The 14,481-nt window shown below is 34.2% G+C and overlaps 1 protein-coding gene across 1 annotated transcript in view; it reads right to left on the reverse strand.

Annotated features, from left to right (window-relative positions):
- The window catches only part of LOC114331294 (chromodomain-helicase-DNA-binding protein 1), a 105,526-nt gene that overhangs the window by 45,255 nt on the left and 45,790 nt on the right, over positions 1 to 14,481 (reverse strand). Inside the window, exons 4-5 of the mRNA XM_050663241.1 lie at positions 9,550 to 10,036; positions 1,666 to 1,995 (exon numbers count right to left, since the gene is read on the reverse strand). Of these exons, the coding sequence (XP_050519198.1) occupies positions 1,666 to 1,995; positions 9,550 to 10,036 (817 nt within the window). The remainder of the gene's footprint in view (positions 1 to 1,665; positions 1,996 to 9,549; positions 10,037 to 14,481) is intronic.

Below are 14,481 nucleotides of genomic sequence, written 5' to 3' on the forward strand. Positions count from 1 at the left end.
TATTAGTTTGAAATTGCTTTTTCGGTATTAACTCGCTGGATTTGTATGTTCCCCCTAGAAATCGTTTGCACGTATAATGTTTGTGCAAATTTTTTAAGAAGGAAATACAAATCCCATTCTTTAAAATGGCATTAATGAGATTCCTTAATTATTATAAACAAATTAGCTGTGAATTAAAAAAAAACATATGGCTAACTTTGTCGCAAATGAGCCCAGGCTAAATTGTTTTAATAGAAAATTCGTGTTAAAATGCCATCTTTTCGAATATATAAAAATATTGTTTCTACGGACAACATTTTTAAAGTTATTCTAAATGTTTATAAACTACAAAATTTTAAAAATTTGGAATTAGGATTTTTGACTATATTAATTATTATTTTATCTTTTTTTTAATACATTTTGATACTATCACTCTTCTACTTTCATTTGGCATACTCAGAATTGCTCTATTTTCATTATTTTCTGTCTTATCTTATTGCAAAATAAAGGTCTCTGTGATAAACAAATAGAATAACTCTTAACTCATTAATGGATCGGTCTCAAATTTTGAGGGTTTGTTAAGTACCCCAATACCCAACTTTGGGTGAAACACTAAAGTTCTAAGATAGTTTTAGTAAAAGTTATTAACAAATAACGATTTTCACTTATTTTGCAGTTTGCGTAGCAACAAATTAACTTTTTAACTTTCAAAAATCGACATTTTGAAGATTTTTAATGTTCTAAAAAATTGAATTTTGTAATTTTATGTCAACTATGTAGCTTTTGAATGGAATGAAAAAAATCGAAAAAATCGCGATTTTTGCACTAAATTGTTATATATATAATCTTTAGACCTTCTACCCTCTCGGGTGTAGGTATCACTAAATTGTTAATAATTAAAAAACGGACGCGAACTCTAGGCAGGAAACAGGTAGGTTTTCTTCCAATAGGTCTACAATAACTAAAAAAGTAGGATCTTTGAGTGTCCCGAGAAAATCCTTATTACCCTGGACTGTACAGTGATGAGCGCGCTAATAATCGGCAAAATAACGCAAAAGATGGAAAACATAATAACATTGGCAAGTAAAAAGAGATGAAACTAGTAGAAGTGGGAATTACCGATAGAAACGTATAAATTAACATTACATTACATAGTTTCCCACCTTTAGAAGTATCGGAGGAGTATGACAACTGTCACTGTAACAGGAGAATTTTATAAAATATTCCTGTCACAGACGTCTAAAGGTGGGAAACTATGTAATGTAATGTTAATTTATACGTTTATATCGATAATTTCCACCTCTACTAGTTTCATCTCTTTTTATTCCACAATGTATTATGTTTTTGATCTTTTGCGTTATTTTGCCGGGTATTAGTTACTGTATAATCTTATTATACAGTAGGTTATTACTGTATTATCATGTAAGCGTATGCACTATGTCCTCCGTACAACCCCCAAACAGAAAAAACAGGGAAAAAACGGCCACACAAACGTTACAAACAGATTAAAACGTTTTTCACGGCGTGGGTGTATCACCCAACCGTCATGGTCGAAGAGAAATAGCAGTCAGTTATTTCAGTCTGTAAATAGCCACAAAAAGAGTTTGAAAGAACGGCAAAAATAGGTTAGAGTGAAATTATGGTTTAAATACATAGTTCTATTTTATGATTTTATTAGTGACTTACCTATTATCCTCTCGACCTCGTTGAAACTCTTCAAAAGATCCTGAGATAACTCCATTTGACATTCATAATATTCCACATCCTCAGGAGTAGAATATTTAAGCCACTGTTGAATTTCGACTTCTTTTTTGATATAATTTTCCAATTTTTTCATCCCCTTTACTTTCTGTTCTCGTAAACTTTTGTCTGATTCCCATGTGTTGTGAATATGAGCCCAATCTTTCCATTTGATTAGATACTGATCTTCTGTACTATCTAAATCCTTTTCATCAACTCCTTCATTCGGATCACCATTTTCTTCTACATAGTAGACTGTAGTAATGTTTCCGGTAACTAAAAAATCATGTTACAGGTATTGTACTTAAAAATAAGATGTACTGTTACTACAACGAATCTTTGCACAAACGTAATGATTGATTTGCAAACAAGTTAAAAAATAATCAAAACATTAAGTGAAGCGTATGTCGACATGTACTATCAATGTCATTATTAGAAAATGGCTATTATTCCGGTGGGCGTATTTTATAAGTTATTTCATTGAAGTGTTTGATCTTTTTTCACTATTGAGGAGATTGATGGACTCAACATTAAACAGCTTGAACATCATTCCGGCTATTACTAATATACATAGGCGTAGCGTGACCTAATAATTTGGGGGGGCACGGGGTCTACGGGGGGGGAGTGGTGGTCCCGTGGAAACTTTTTTGAAAACTACCACTTAAGAACTAAAGTAAAGTATATGTGTATTTTTGTTAAACATTGGTTTTAATCAATTTTTACTATATTGATGGATTGTAAAAAGACTCAATTTCAAAATATACAAGTTTATTCTATTCTAGACATAACTGCATGGACATTTATAACACAAAAACAAATTTGTGTACAAGACAAAGTTTTAAGGTGAACAGAACTACAGTAATGGTTTTCAACGAACCAATTTTCGTTAGTTCTAATGAAGCATTAGCCTCCTATCGGCTAGATTTGAAAATCTGTCAACTAACAGATCTAGTTTTTTATCTTTCATGTATTCAGACGTCAATTCTTGCTCAATAGACATCAGGGCAAGCCCACTTAAGCGGTCTTCTGTCATGGTGCTTCGAAGAAATGTCTTTAGCCTTCGTAGTGTAGAAAACGATCTTTCTGCGCTTGCTGTTGTGATAGGCCACGAAAGTGATATTTCTAGTAGCTGCCAAACATCTGGTGCACTGGCTTAAAGATCATTCTCAATAAAAAAATCAGCCAACTCTTGGAACGTTACTCTTGTGGTTGCTTTGTCTGTTTTGACAAAATTGTTCTTTGCATAACAGTGAAAAAACTTAAGATGTGCAGAGAAACTTAAAGACAAGTTATAAAACTTTTGGATTGCCATAACAGCGTTGTTGTCAATTTCGGTCCAATTAAATAGTAACTGGGCAATGCAGTTGATTTTATCATAATCGTTCTTGGAAAAACGAGATTGCAAGTTTACAATTACTGTGTCTAAAGCAGCAAAGTAAATGTCAGTCTTGAACATCTGTTCAGGTGATTGATGAAATGCAGCATCTGAAAAGCTACTACTAGCTTCAAGTTTTTTCGGAATCTTCCGTTTGCGTGGTAGTGAAGGCCTTTCAACTGACAAACCTTTCATACCATATTTGTTACACTGTTCTTCTGACTCATTCCACATCTGAATAAAGCCATCATAATTTCTGTCCAGTTTTAAACAGTCAATGACTGATTCAACTTTTGCAAAAACCTTAGAAATGTCAAGAGATTCACTCTGCAGTTCTTTGGAGAGTATATCAGTCTGACTCAAAACGCTGTGCAATAGTTTTAAACTGAATACAAATTCAAATGTGCTGATTTGTTTGGCTAGACCATCAGCTTCGGCTGCAATTTTACGATTTGATACATCGTTTGCAATAACTTCCAAAGTTTCGTACACTTCAGGGAGCTGCTCTAGAATTACATGGATTGCTTTGTGTCGAACTGTCCATCTAGTTCGAGACAAGCTCACCAGTCTTTTCATTTTTGTTTCTCCGCTTTGCTTACATATTGATTCAAATATTGAAAACCTGTTAGCTGATGCATTAATTAAGTTATACAGGTTATTTACTATGGATAAGCAATTCCGAAGCTGTCTTATTTCTTCACAAAATCTCTGAACAGCCAGATCAAGCAAGTGGGCATGGCAGTGTGTGTACAAAGCTTTAGGCTCTTCTTCTTGGAACCTTGAGGCAACACCTTTGAATTTGCCGCTCATGTTACTAGCTCCATCATATGCCTGGCCGTGCATTTTATTTAAGCTTATACCCAACTGCTGCAGATACTGTTTAATAGTGTGATGTAAATTTTCACCAGTAGTGTCTGACACATCAACGAAGCCCAAAAACCTTTCATTCATTTTAATGTGTCCATCTATTTTAGTAATGTATCGAATGCAAATGCTAAGCTGTTCACGGGTTGAAATATCCGTAGTTTCATCACAAATAATTGAGTAGGCCAAAGCCTCACTCACCTCTTGGACAATTTGTTGAAGCATTTCACTTTTTATGCAATCTATTATCTCATTTTGTACCTGGGCACTTTTGTATGAATGGACTGGGGATTTCATTAATGTTTGGATTCCTTCCTCCATTTCAGTAGATCTCAGTTCTAGCAGTTCTATAAAGTTCCCCCTGTTAAATGAAGCAGTACTCTCATCATGTCCTCTTAAGGCAAGATTCTGTTTTCCAAGGAATAGGATGTTTTCAATTATGAATTTTAAATACCTCCTATTCATCTCAACCATTTTAGTATGTGCCGAGGACAACGAATCTGCTACCGTGCTTCCTGCTTTTCTATACTCATTGAGAAACTGTTTAGATTTTTGATGCATTTCACTCTTCTCATGTTTCCTGAATTTTTCCAAAGCTTTCTTCCAATTGTTCATGCCCAGTTTAGTGAATGACTCCTCCCCGCGACCAGACTTATGTTGACAAAATAGTCGGCATGGGTAACAAAATGCAGCGTCTGTAATGGGGCTATATTCGACCCAATTAAATTCACTGTACCAGGATTCTTTGAACTGCCTCGATTTGGATTGAATCTTGCTTACCTTAAAACAATCAACAGGCTGAAATGCTCCTTTTGCAATATCTGCACTTTGTACTCCCAATGAAGGATCTCTACTTTCGCCCTGGAATGTAGCATCACGATCTGGGCGTAAACAAGATGGCGATTCATCACCAACACTACCTCCAGTGCTACTTCCCGCTAAATGTCTATCTTCATTTACACTTTCACTTGAATTTCCAAGTTTTTTAAAGAATGTTAGTACAGAGGACTGTTTCTTAGACATGATAACAAACGAACATCCGCAAAAATTACACAAACAATAGCAGCTCAGCTAGTAACAATAAGCTTATTGAACGAATAAAACGTGGCGACCACCTACACAACACAACACACGCGCACTGAGCTGGTATGATATCCCTCCGCCAGGCGTCGGCTGGGCTCGGGTGCATTCGATCGGCTGCTCCAGCTCGGGCGCAACCGCACTTGTAAATTTAGTTGTAACACGCGCATACTTTACACACACAGAATCAAATTAGATGCATACAGAAAAATAGACTAACGGGGGATCTATATTAGTTATTCATTCGTAACTTTTAGTGTATACATATACGTAATTTAAAGATAATTTATATTATTTTTTTCTTTTTTTGCATAATGTTGGGGGGGCACGTGCCCCCCCGTGCCCCCCCGGCCCGACGCCACTGCTAATATAAGGATAAATATAGAACGGTAATAAATGAATTAAAAAATATACATAAACAGTAATCTCGAAAATATTACTTGTCTCGTTAGCTTAAAAATAAATAACTACCGGAAGTAATCAAACTAAGAGAGCAACAGTTATTCGTTCTAACAATTTATGTTTGAAAATAAAAATTACAATGAAATGTACAACCCAAGACTATAATAATAATAAAAATATATAAAATATAAATAAACCCAGTTTCTCAAAGTTGTGAGCATGGACTACAACTTGTACGTGAGGTTTGGATTTTTTTTGTTCTTTTTAACACTGTTTTTTTTATAGAAAAGTACAAATTGCAACACTTTTTACAACAATTTACAACTTTAAAATACAAAGATGGAAACTTTTGACAAATTAAAATTAAAATTAGTAGAAAAAAAGAATTTTATCTAACATTTCAGTTCCTTACTTTTTTTTTACTTTTTACAACATACAACAATTGCAAATTTCAACAATTTTACAACTTTAAAATAAAAATATGGAATCTTTTGACAGATTAAAACTAGTAAAACACAAAATTATTTATCATTTCAGCTCATTACTACCTATTCATTAATTCATGTAATGTATGTCTGTTACCATGGATCCACTTTTTAACTCTTTTTTTAAAATTCTTTATAATTGTGTATTACTTTAATGGTAGAAGGTAGGTTATTGAAAATTTTTGGTCCCAAAAAATCAACGCAACGTTGGCCGATTGTTTTTTCTTTTTTTGGTACTAATGTCGTTAAATTTCTATTTCTGGTTTGGTATGTATAGTGGGTACAATCCAGAAATGATTTCTCGCTGTGTAAATACAACAAAGATTTGTAGGAATACAACTGGTTCAGATCCATGAAATGACTGTCTGTAAATAATTGGTCCACGGAAGACCTAATATTCTATATATTACTCTAATAATCCAATTTTGTATAATGTTTAGATTTTTAAGGTGAGCATTGTAGGCTCCACCCCAACCAATAATCCCATAGGCCAATTGTGATTGTACTAGAGATAAGTATAAAGTCTTCAAGTGGTGAACATCCAGGAAGTGGCGAAGATATTTAAATTTTTGATAATAATCCTCGTATTTTTGGACTACATATTTTATATATTGATCCCATTTTAGGTGCCTATCTATTGTGACGAATTTCTAACTGAGGCCGGCCCTGCCCTTAGCAGTCAACAAACAACGGCGACACGTCATCGACGAGTAATGTCTCCGCTAATCCAGAATTTTCCCGATGATAGGCGGAGACCTGCCTCCGGCGTTACAAATGTTCTCGAAGCAGAGCCGTATCTATATAAGCGGATGATTTTTAAGCAGCAGGCAGTCAGTTACTAATTTCGACGCGATATTATATTGTTACGTTTTTGTGAACGGGTTTGAAATGTATTTATTAGTTATTATTATGTTTAGTTAATTAAATCATAAATTTGAGTTTGTAAATAAATTAGATGTGTTAGTTGGTGTTATTTTTGTAAGTATTAAAATAAATAAGTGATGTAAATAAAATAATATAAGTAAGTCTTCCTTTATTTAAATTAAACTTAGTGTCTAAAGATATAAATAAATAAAATAGTAGAGTCAATCGCGTAACACTATTATAATGCCAAGGTACTTAATGCTTTCTGCATCTGGAATTTTTGTATGGTTGTCAATTTCCAGTTGGTTGAAGCATGGCAAATATTTAGTTTTTTCAAAAGTTAACTGGTTATGTTGAAACCTTTTTTTTATTTTTACAAAGTCTATTTCGACATTTCTCTTCAAATTTCCCCAGTTGTTACTGCTGTATCATCAGCGAAACTTACGATTTGGCCTAAGGTCTGTAATGCAAGTAAGGTGTTTATGTAGACAGTGAACAGAAGCGGCCCCAAAACCGTTCCCTGAGGGACTCCGTAAGTCACAGATCTGGTCCCGCTCATTTTACCGTCCACAGTTACCTGTTGCTGTCTGTCACTTAAGTAGTTCTCTAACAAATTTAATGCCACACCTCTTATGCCGTGATTATTTAGTTTGTTTAACAATATCTTCAGTAGTAAGAAGAATAAAAAATGATCACTGGGAACGTTTTTCGAAAGAAATGGAACATGATTTTTATGGTCTCCAAAAGGAAATATGGCGCTTTATAAGAGGTCAAAGAACGGAGGTAAAGGAACTAATAGAACCAAAACACATAGATAGAAAAGGATACATGGATTGACTATCTAAAAAAACTCTATGCAGAGGAAGAACAAATGATGCTAGAACCGGAAATACCAGAAATTACCACAAATGAAGATGTTAATATAAGTGCACAGGAAGTACGAAAAACACTCGAAAAGCTGAAGAACAGAAAAGCTGCAGGTAAGGATGGAATACCAAACGAATTACTGAAATATTGTGGAGCAGCAATGACAGAACAATTAACAACATTAATTAACAAAATCATAAAACACAATAAAATACCGGAAGAATGGAGAACGAGCGAACTAATTCTACTATTCAAAAAAGGAGATAAAAAGCAACCAGAAAACTACAGAGGTATCAACTTGTTAAATACTACCCTAAAACTTACAACTAAAATCTTACAAGACATAATGAATCAGAGGATAAGTTTGGCAGATGAACAGCAGGGTTTTCGTGCTGGAAGATCGTGTACAGATGCAATATTCGTCATAAAGCAAATTACTGAGAAATCACTAGAGTATAATAGACCAGCATTTCTATGTCTGATTGACTTAAAGAAAGCATTTGACAGAGTAAGACTCAGAGATGTAATCCATCTTCTGTATAATATCATAAATACTGCATATAATAAAAACTATTGAAAACATCTACCAAAACAACAAAATGGAAGTCAGAATAGATGGACAACTTACAGAACCTATAGATATAGGCAGCGGAATAAGACAGGGAGACTCATTGAGTCCTATGCTTTTCAATTTAATCATGGATGAAATCATCAAAACCGTCAACAAAGGAAGAGGATATAGAATGGGAAACAAAGAAGTAAAAATACTCTGCTACGCAGACGACGCAATATTGATAGCCCAAGATGAAGATAGTCTGCAAAGATTAGTCCACAGATTTAACATAAGAGCAAACGAATTCAATATGACAATTTCATCTCAGAAAACCAAAACAATAGTAATCAGTAAAGAACCAATCAGATGCAAAATAGAGATTGATGGTATTAGTATTGAACAAGTAATGGAAGTAAAATACCTTGGAATTACATTGTCAAGTTACGGAGACCTAGACAAAGAAGTGAAAAATCAAGTACAAAAAGCAAATAGATTGGTAGGATGCCTTAATAACACTATATGGCGAAACCGACATATTAACACTGAGATGAAGTCAAGAATTTATTAAGCCAGTGTAAGACCAATAATGACATATGCATCAGTAACAAGACCCGATACAGCCTACAGCCACAACACAAAGACTACTGGAAACGGCAGAGATGAGAGTACTGAGAATAATTACAGGAAATACACTGAGAGATCGAAAGAGGAGCGAAGATATTAGAAGACAATGTAACGTACAGTGTATAAACTAAACCAATGGACACTAAATAGAAAAAAACAATGGAATAACCACATAAGTAGAATGGGGGAGACACGTGTGGTCAAAATAGCACGAGATAAATCACCAATCGGTAGAAGAAGTATAAGAAGAACAATATCTTGTGGTTTACAGTGTCAAATGCTTTAGAAATATCTACAAATATACATAAGGAAGCTTTTTTGTTGTCTAAAGAATTATGAACATTTTTGGTCAATTTACCAATTATTGCCTCTTCTGTAGCCCGTCCCTCTCTAAATCCATATTGATTTTCAGATAATATCTGTTAAGATAAAGACTAAAAGATTAAATAAGAAAAGTTACAGTTTTAAACACAACAAATGCGTTAATGTTACTGTAAATAATCAACGTCAACATTATTAGTAAATAATGTATCAAAGACATGCCGTATCGCTTATCTTCGTTTAATTTATTGTGATTTATAATATGGACAAGCGGCTTAATTTTACAATACTAATTTCTGTGAGTAAGAAAGAGATCTATATAGTATAAAAAGTAATTCGTGAATAATTTCATGCAAGTGCAAAGATCTGTTGGAACAAATGTAAATATTTCCTACCTCCAATTTTTCCTCTTCTCGTTGCCAAAATTCTTTCTATTGTTTCACATTTTTCTTCCGGGACAGGTTCTACCGGTTCATTATTATCAACTTCTAGCAAATCCTCGGAATCCGTTTTCTCATCCTCACTTTCTTCCTTGTAACTAACTGTAGTAGCCTTCCTTCTGGACACAGCTCTCCTACTATCCTCATCGCTTTCGTCGCTCGTTTCCTCATCTTCTGAACTGTATTGGCTTCTTTTCTTGGACTTTTTCTTTTTTATCACAGTCGTTCGCGCTCTGGCACCTACGCGTTTACTAGGTGGGGGGCGTTCTTTTACTTCTGGTTCAGACTCTGACGAACTAGCGTCATTGTATTTCCAATCTTCAGCACTTTTGTTGCTTTTATCACTCGAAGCCCTATCACTGTCTTTACTCTGAAGTCTTTCCGGCTCTCTTCGCGACCTAACTGATCGTCTGATGCTAGAGGGATCCGAACTCCTATCAGACTGAAATAAAAAGGACACATTACAAATATTTTGTCATCGATTTTCTGTCTAGGACTTGTGACTAAATTAAACTACGAATTGGCACTTGGAACATCGCATCGTGGAACAAAAGGGAACATGAAGTCGTGCAGGAATTGGAGCTCCATAACATTGATATATGTGCCCTGAATGAAACAAAAAAGAAAGGGAAAGGAAATGTCAATAAGAACAAATTTATGTTCCTGTACAGCGGAGTAGATAAAAACAAACGAGCACATGCAGGAGTAGGCCTCTTAATGCATAATAAATATAGCAGCACCATTCAAGAAATAAGATACATCAACGAACACATGATGCTGGTTTGCCTTAAACTTCACCACACGACACTTAATATTATCCCCGTATATGCCCCAGATAAGAACAAAAACAAGGAAGAAAAAGATGATTTTTATGGACAGCTCCAAGATCTACTGGACACCACAATATCCGGTAGTAAAACAATAATTCTCGGCGACTGAAACGCCAGAGTCGGCAACATACCTGTGGCTGGAGTTACACAAAGATTTAACGAAGAAACGCTCAACGACAACGGAGAAAGACTCCTAGAACTTTGTTTATTGAATAACCTCCGAATTAACAACACATACTTTGACCATCCAATACAGCATAAGATCACCTGGTCAGATACAAGAGGACGTAACTCTATGATTGACTACATTATAACAAACAGACAAATACACCCCAGGGATATAATAGATGTGCGCACTCTATCGTCCGCCAATGTAGGATCCGATCATGGCCTGGTACTAGGGAAAATAAATATAGAAATCAACACACAACGCAAGCGAAATACAAAAGTCGAAGAAAAGTTAAACATAAAAAGCTTAGAAGACGAAGGGACACAAAACTTGTATAGAAACAGACTAACAGAAAAGCTAAACAGACATAACCTAGAGACTAAAAAGGATATAGAAGAAACCTGGAAAATTATTAGAAAAAGTATTCTACAAGCAGCAGAAGAAGCTTTAGGTAAAAGAAAAGTCAACAGAAATAAACGGGAATACAAAACTCCATGGTACGACGAAAGGGTGAAAGCACTACTAGCAAATCAAAAGAAACAAGCTTTCCTAACCTACAAAAGAGTGAAGACACCGGAGGCACGAGACGACTACGTGACAATCAGGAATAGAGTAAACCAAGAAATAGATAACATCAAAAAAGAACACTGGGAGAAATTTACCAAAGATATGGAATACGACCTCTATGGATCCCAGAAAAAAGTGTGGAAGATGATAAGGAGACAAAAAACAGAAATGAATGAATTTGTACGGATAGATAACGTTACAGAGACACAATGAACTGAGCATTTTACGAAATTATATGGAGAAGGAGAAGAAGAGAACAGAGAAATAAACATTAATGAAACACACGGTAGAGTAAAGAGCTACAAGAACGAATAAAAAAAATTAAAAAATAGAAAAGCACCTGGTCCTGATAAGATAAATAATGAACTGCTAAAATATGGAGGAAGAACACTACTCAAATGGCTCCTAAAATTATTTGTCGATAGGTATAATAAATATCGGAGTAGTACCAGCGGAATGCGGAATGGAAGGAAAGTCTCCTGCTACCGTAACTCAAAAAGGGAGACTCGAAAAATCCTGAAAATTATAGAGGCATTAGTCTGATGAACAGCACATTAAAATTGTTGACGGCAGTCATAAAAGATAAAATCGAGGAAAAAGCGAACAAGGCAGATGAACAACAAGGCTTCCGGAAGAACCGCAACACAATAGATGCAATTTTTATTATCAGGCAAATAGTAGAAAAGTCTATTGAATATGGAAAACCAGCATGCATGTGCTTTGTAGATTTAAAAAGTGCTTTTGACAGGGTGAGGCGAAATGATATCTCAAATTTATTACAAGCTGAACAAATAGACCACCAGATAATAAGGCTAATTAATGACAAGAACAATAGTTCAAGTAATGAAGCTTAAAATAGGACAAAACCTCGCAATTTTTACAGAATGGATCGATTTGCTTGAAAATTGATGAATAAGTAGAGGATAGTCCAAGGATCAAAATCTATATCATGCCGAAAGGCGCTTTTACCAGGGGAGTGGTAGCCACCCCATCTCGGGGGTGGAAATTTTTTATTATATTTTGACCGCAAAAGTTGGTAAAAACATTCATTCTAAGCAAAAAACGTTCTATACATTTTTTTGATAAAATTAATAGTTTTCGATTTATTCGCTATCGAAAGTGTTAGTTTTATATCGAAAAAATCAATGTTTTTAATAAGTTTTCTGCTAATAACTCCAAAAGTTTTCGTTTTATCAAAACAACTTTATTTATCAAAAATGTACCTTTTGAACAAATAAACAAACTCGTTTTTTTGATTTTCTTTAAGACCAATAGTAATCGAGCTATACTTTATTATATGTTAGCCTTCTTCGTCAAATGCTAAATATTGTAGTTTCAAAGTCAAAAGACGGGAAAACTATGCATTTTCGAGGATAACTTGTTTAAACTAATTTAAAGTATTTAAAAATATCTATCTCCACAAATAAAAAAAAGTCTCTAGCTCAAAAATTAAGTGACATAATGAACAGAAGCTCAGTTCCTATTTTTTTCAGCGCAAATGTGATCGGGAGCAACCCCCTAATCACCACCCTAATTAAAATTAGTTATTGACCTTATTTGATCTTCTCTATTTATATATATTACTAATAGGTTTTAGAAGTCTGACCGGCTTAGAATAATTAGTTTTTAAAAAAATGGAGTTAAAAGTGAATAACGAATTTTTGTAATTTGAAAAAAAAATGGCTTTTCTTCAGAATAGAAAGATTACCATCAGACATACGAAAAAATGTTTAACTATAAAATTGTACCTTATTTAATTCCCAAGAAGCTGTATTGCAAAAAAATTTTGTGCGGCAAAAATTGAGTGAGCTATTGACAATTAAAACTTGTAATAACATGCAAAAACCACTTTTACCAACTCTTTCAAAGTCACCTCTTTTTGCGGCTGAGGATTTCAAAAAAACTTAATATTAATTGGCTTATAGATCTTATGAAAACTTACAAAATTCTTTTTTATCAGACTTTTTAAGATTAAAAATAAAAAAGTTACGATTAAAAAATCAATATATTTTTTTGAAAAAAAAAAAGGGAAAATCCCATTGGAAGCATTAACAATATAAGGTAGCGGTGTTTTTAGTCATTGGTCTTATTCATTCTTCTTTATTTATGTATTATTAGTAGATTCTAGAAGTCTGACTGGCTTAGAATGATTAGTTTTTAAAAACTGGAGTTAAAAGCGAATAACGAATTTTTGTAGTTTGGTAAAAAATGCTATTTTCTTCAGAATAGAAAGATTGGCATCAGATATGTTTAAATATGAAATTGTAGGGTATTTAATTTCGAAGAACTTGGTTTCAAAAAATTTTTTCTACGGCGAAAATTGAGTAAATTGTAAATGAGTATACCATCGAACAACATTGATTTTTTAGATATAAAACTAAAACTTTTGATAGCGAATAAATCGAAAACTGTTAATTTTATCAAAAAAATGTATAGAACATTTTTTGCTTAGGATGAACGTTTTTATCAACTTTTGCGGTCAAAATATAATAAAAAATTTCCACCCCACAGATGGGGTGGCAACCACCCCCATAGCAAAAGCGCCTTTCGGCAGCATATAGATTTTGATCCTTGGACTATGCACTACTTATTATCAAATTTTCAAGCAAATCGATCCGTTCTGTAAAAATTGCGAGGTGAAAAGCTTCGGTTTCTGGACTACAACAATACCAGAGTTATAATGTCAACAGGAGAAACAGAACGCATAGAACTAAAAGGAGGAATCCGCCAAGGAGACTCGCTCAGCCCATTGTTATTCAATATGGTGATGAATCAAATAATTCACGAAGAAAGAAAACGGCATGGATACCACATGGGAGCGCATAAAATCACGATACTATGCTATGCCGATGATGCAGGACTAATTGCTAATAACGAGGATGACCTACAAAGGCAGCTCCACACTTTCAATATCACAGCAAATAAACTTAATATGAGAATATCAGTAGAAAAAACTAAATATACAGGGTGTCCAGAAACTCTACCGACAAACGAAGACAGGAGATTCCTCAGATAATTTTAGGACAATTTAACCCAATTCACCTAGTCCGAAAATGCTTCCTAAGGAAACTAGAGCTCTTTGAAGATGGCGTCATGTAATTAGTTTTTCTTAAATACCTCCAGAACGCCTCTATCTAGAAAAACGAAAATTGGTGTACATATTTACTTTCCAGAAATGAATCGATTCCATCCATTACGAATTTCAAGTACCGGTCATAGGCGTCCTTTTTGGGTAGGGCAACGGTTATTTTATCGCCTAACTTTTTTGTCTTTAATTTTTAAGCATTTTTGACTCTGAATTATTAAATTGTGAAGTATTCT

The sequence above is a fragment of the Diabrotica virgifera genome, chromosome 10, assembly GCF_917563875.1.
Source record: "Diabrotica virgifera virgifera chromosome 10, PGI_DIABVI_V3a".
Classification (NCBI taxonomy): domain Eukaryota; kingdom Metazoa; phylum Arthropoda; class Insecta; order Coleoptera; family Chrysomelidae; genus Diabrotica; species Diabrotica virgifera.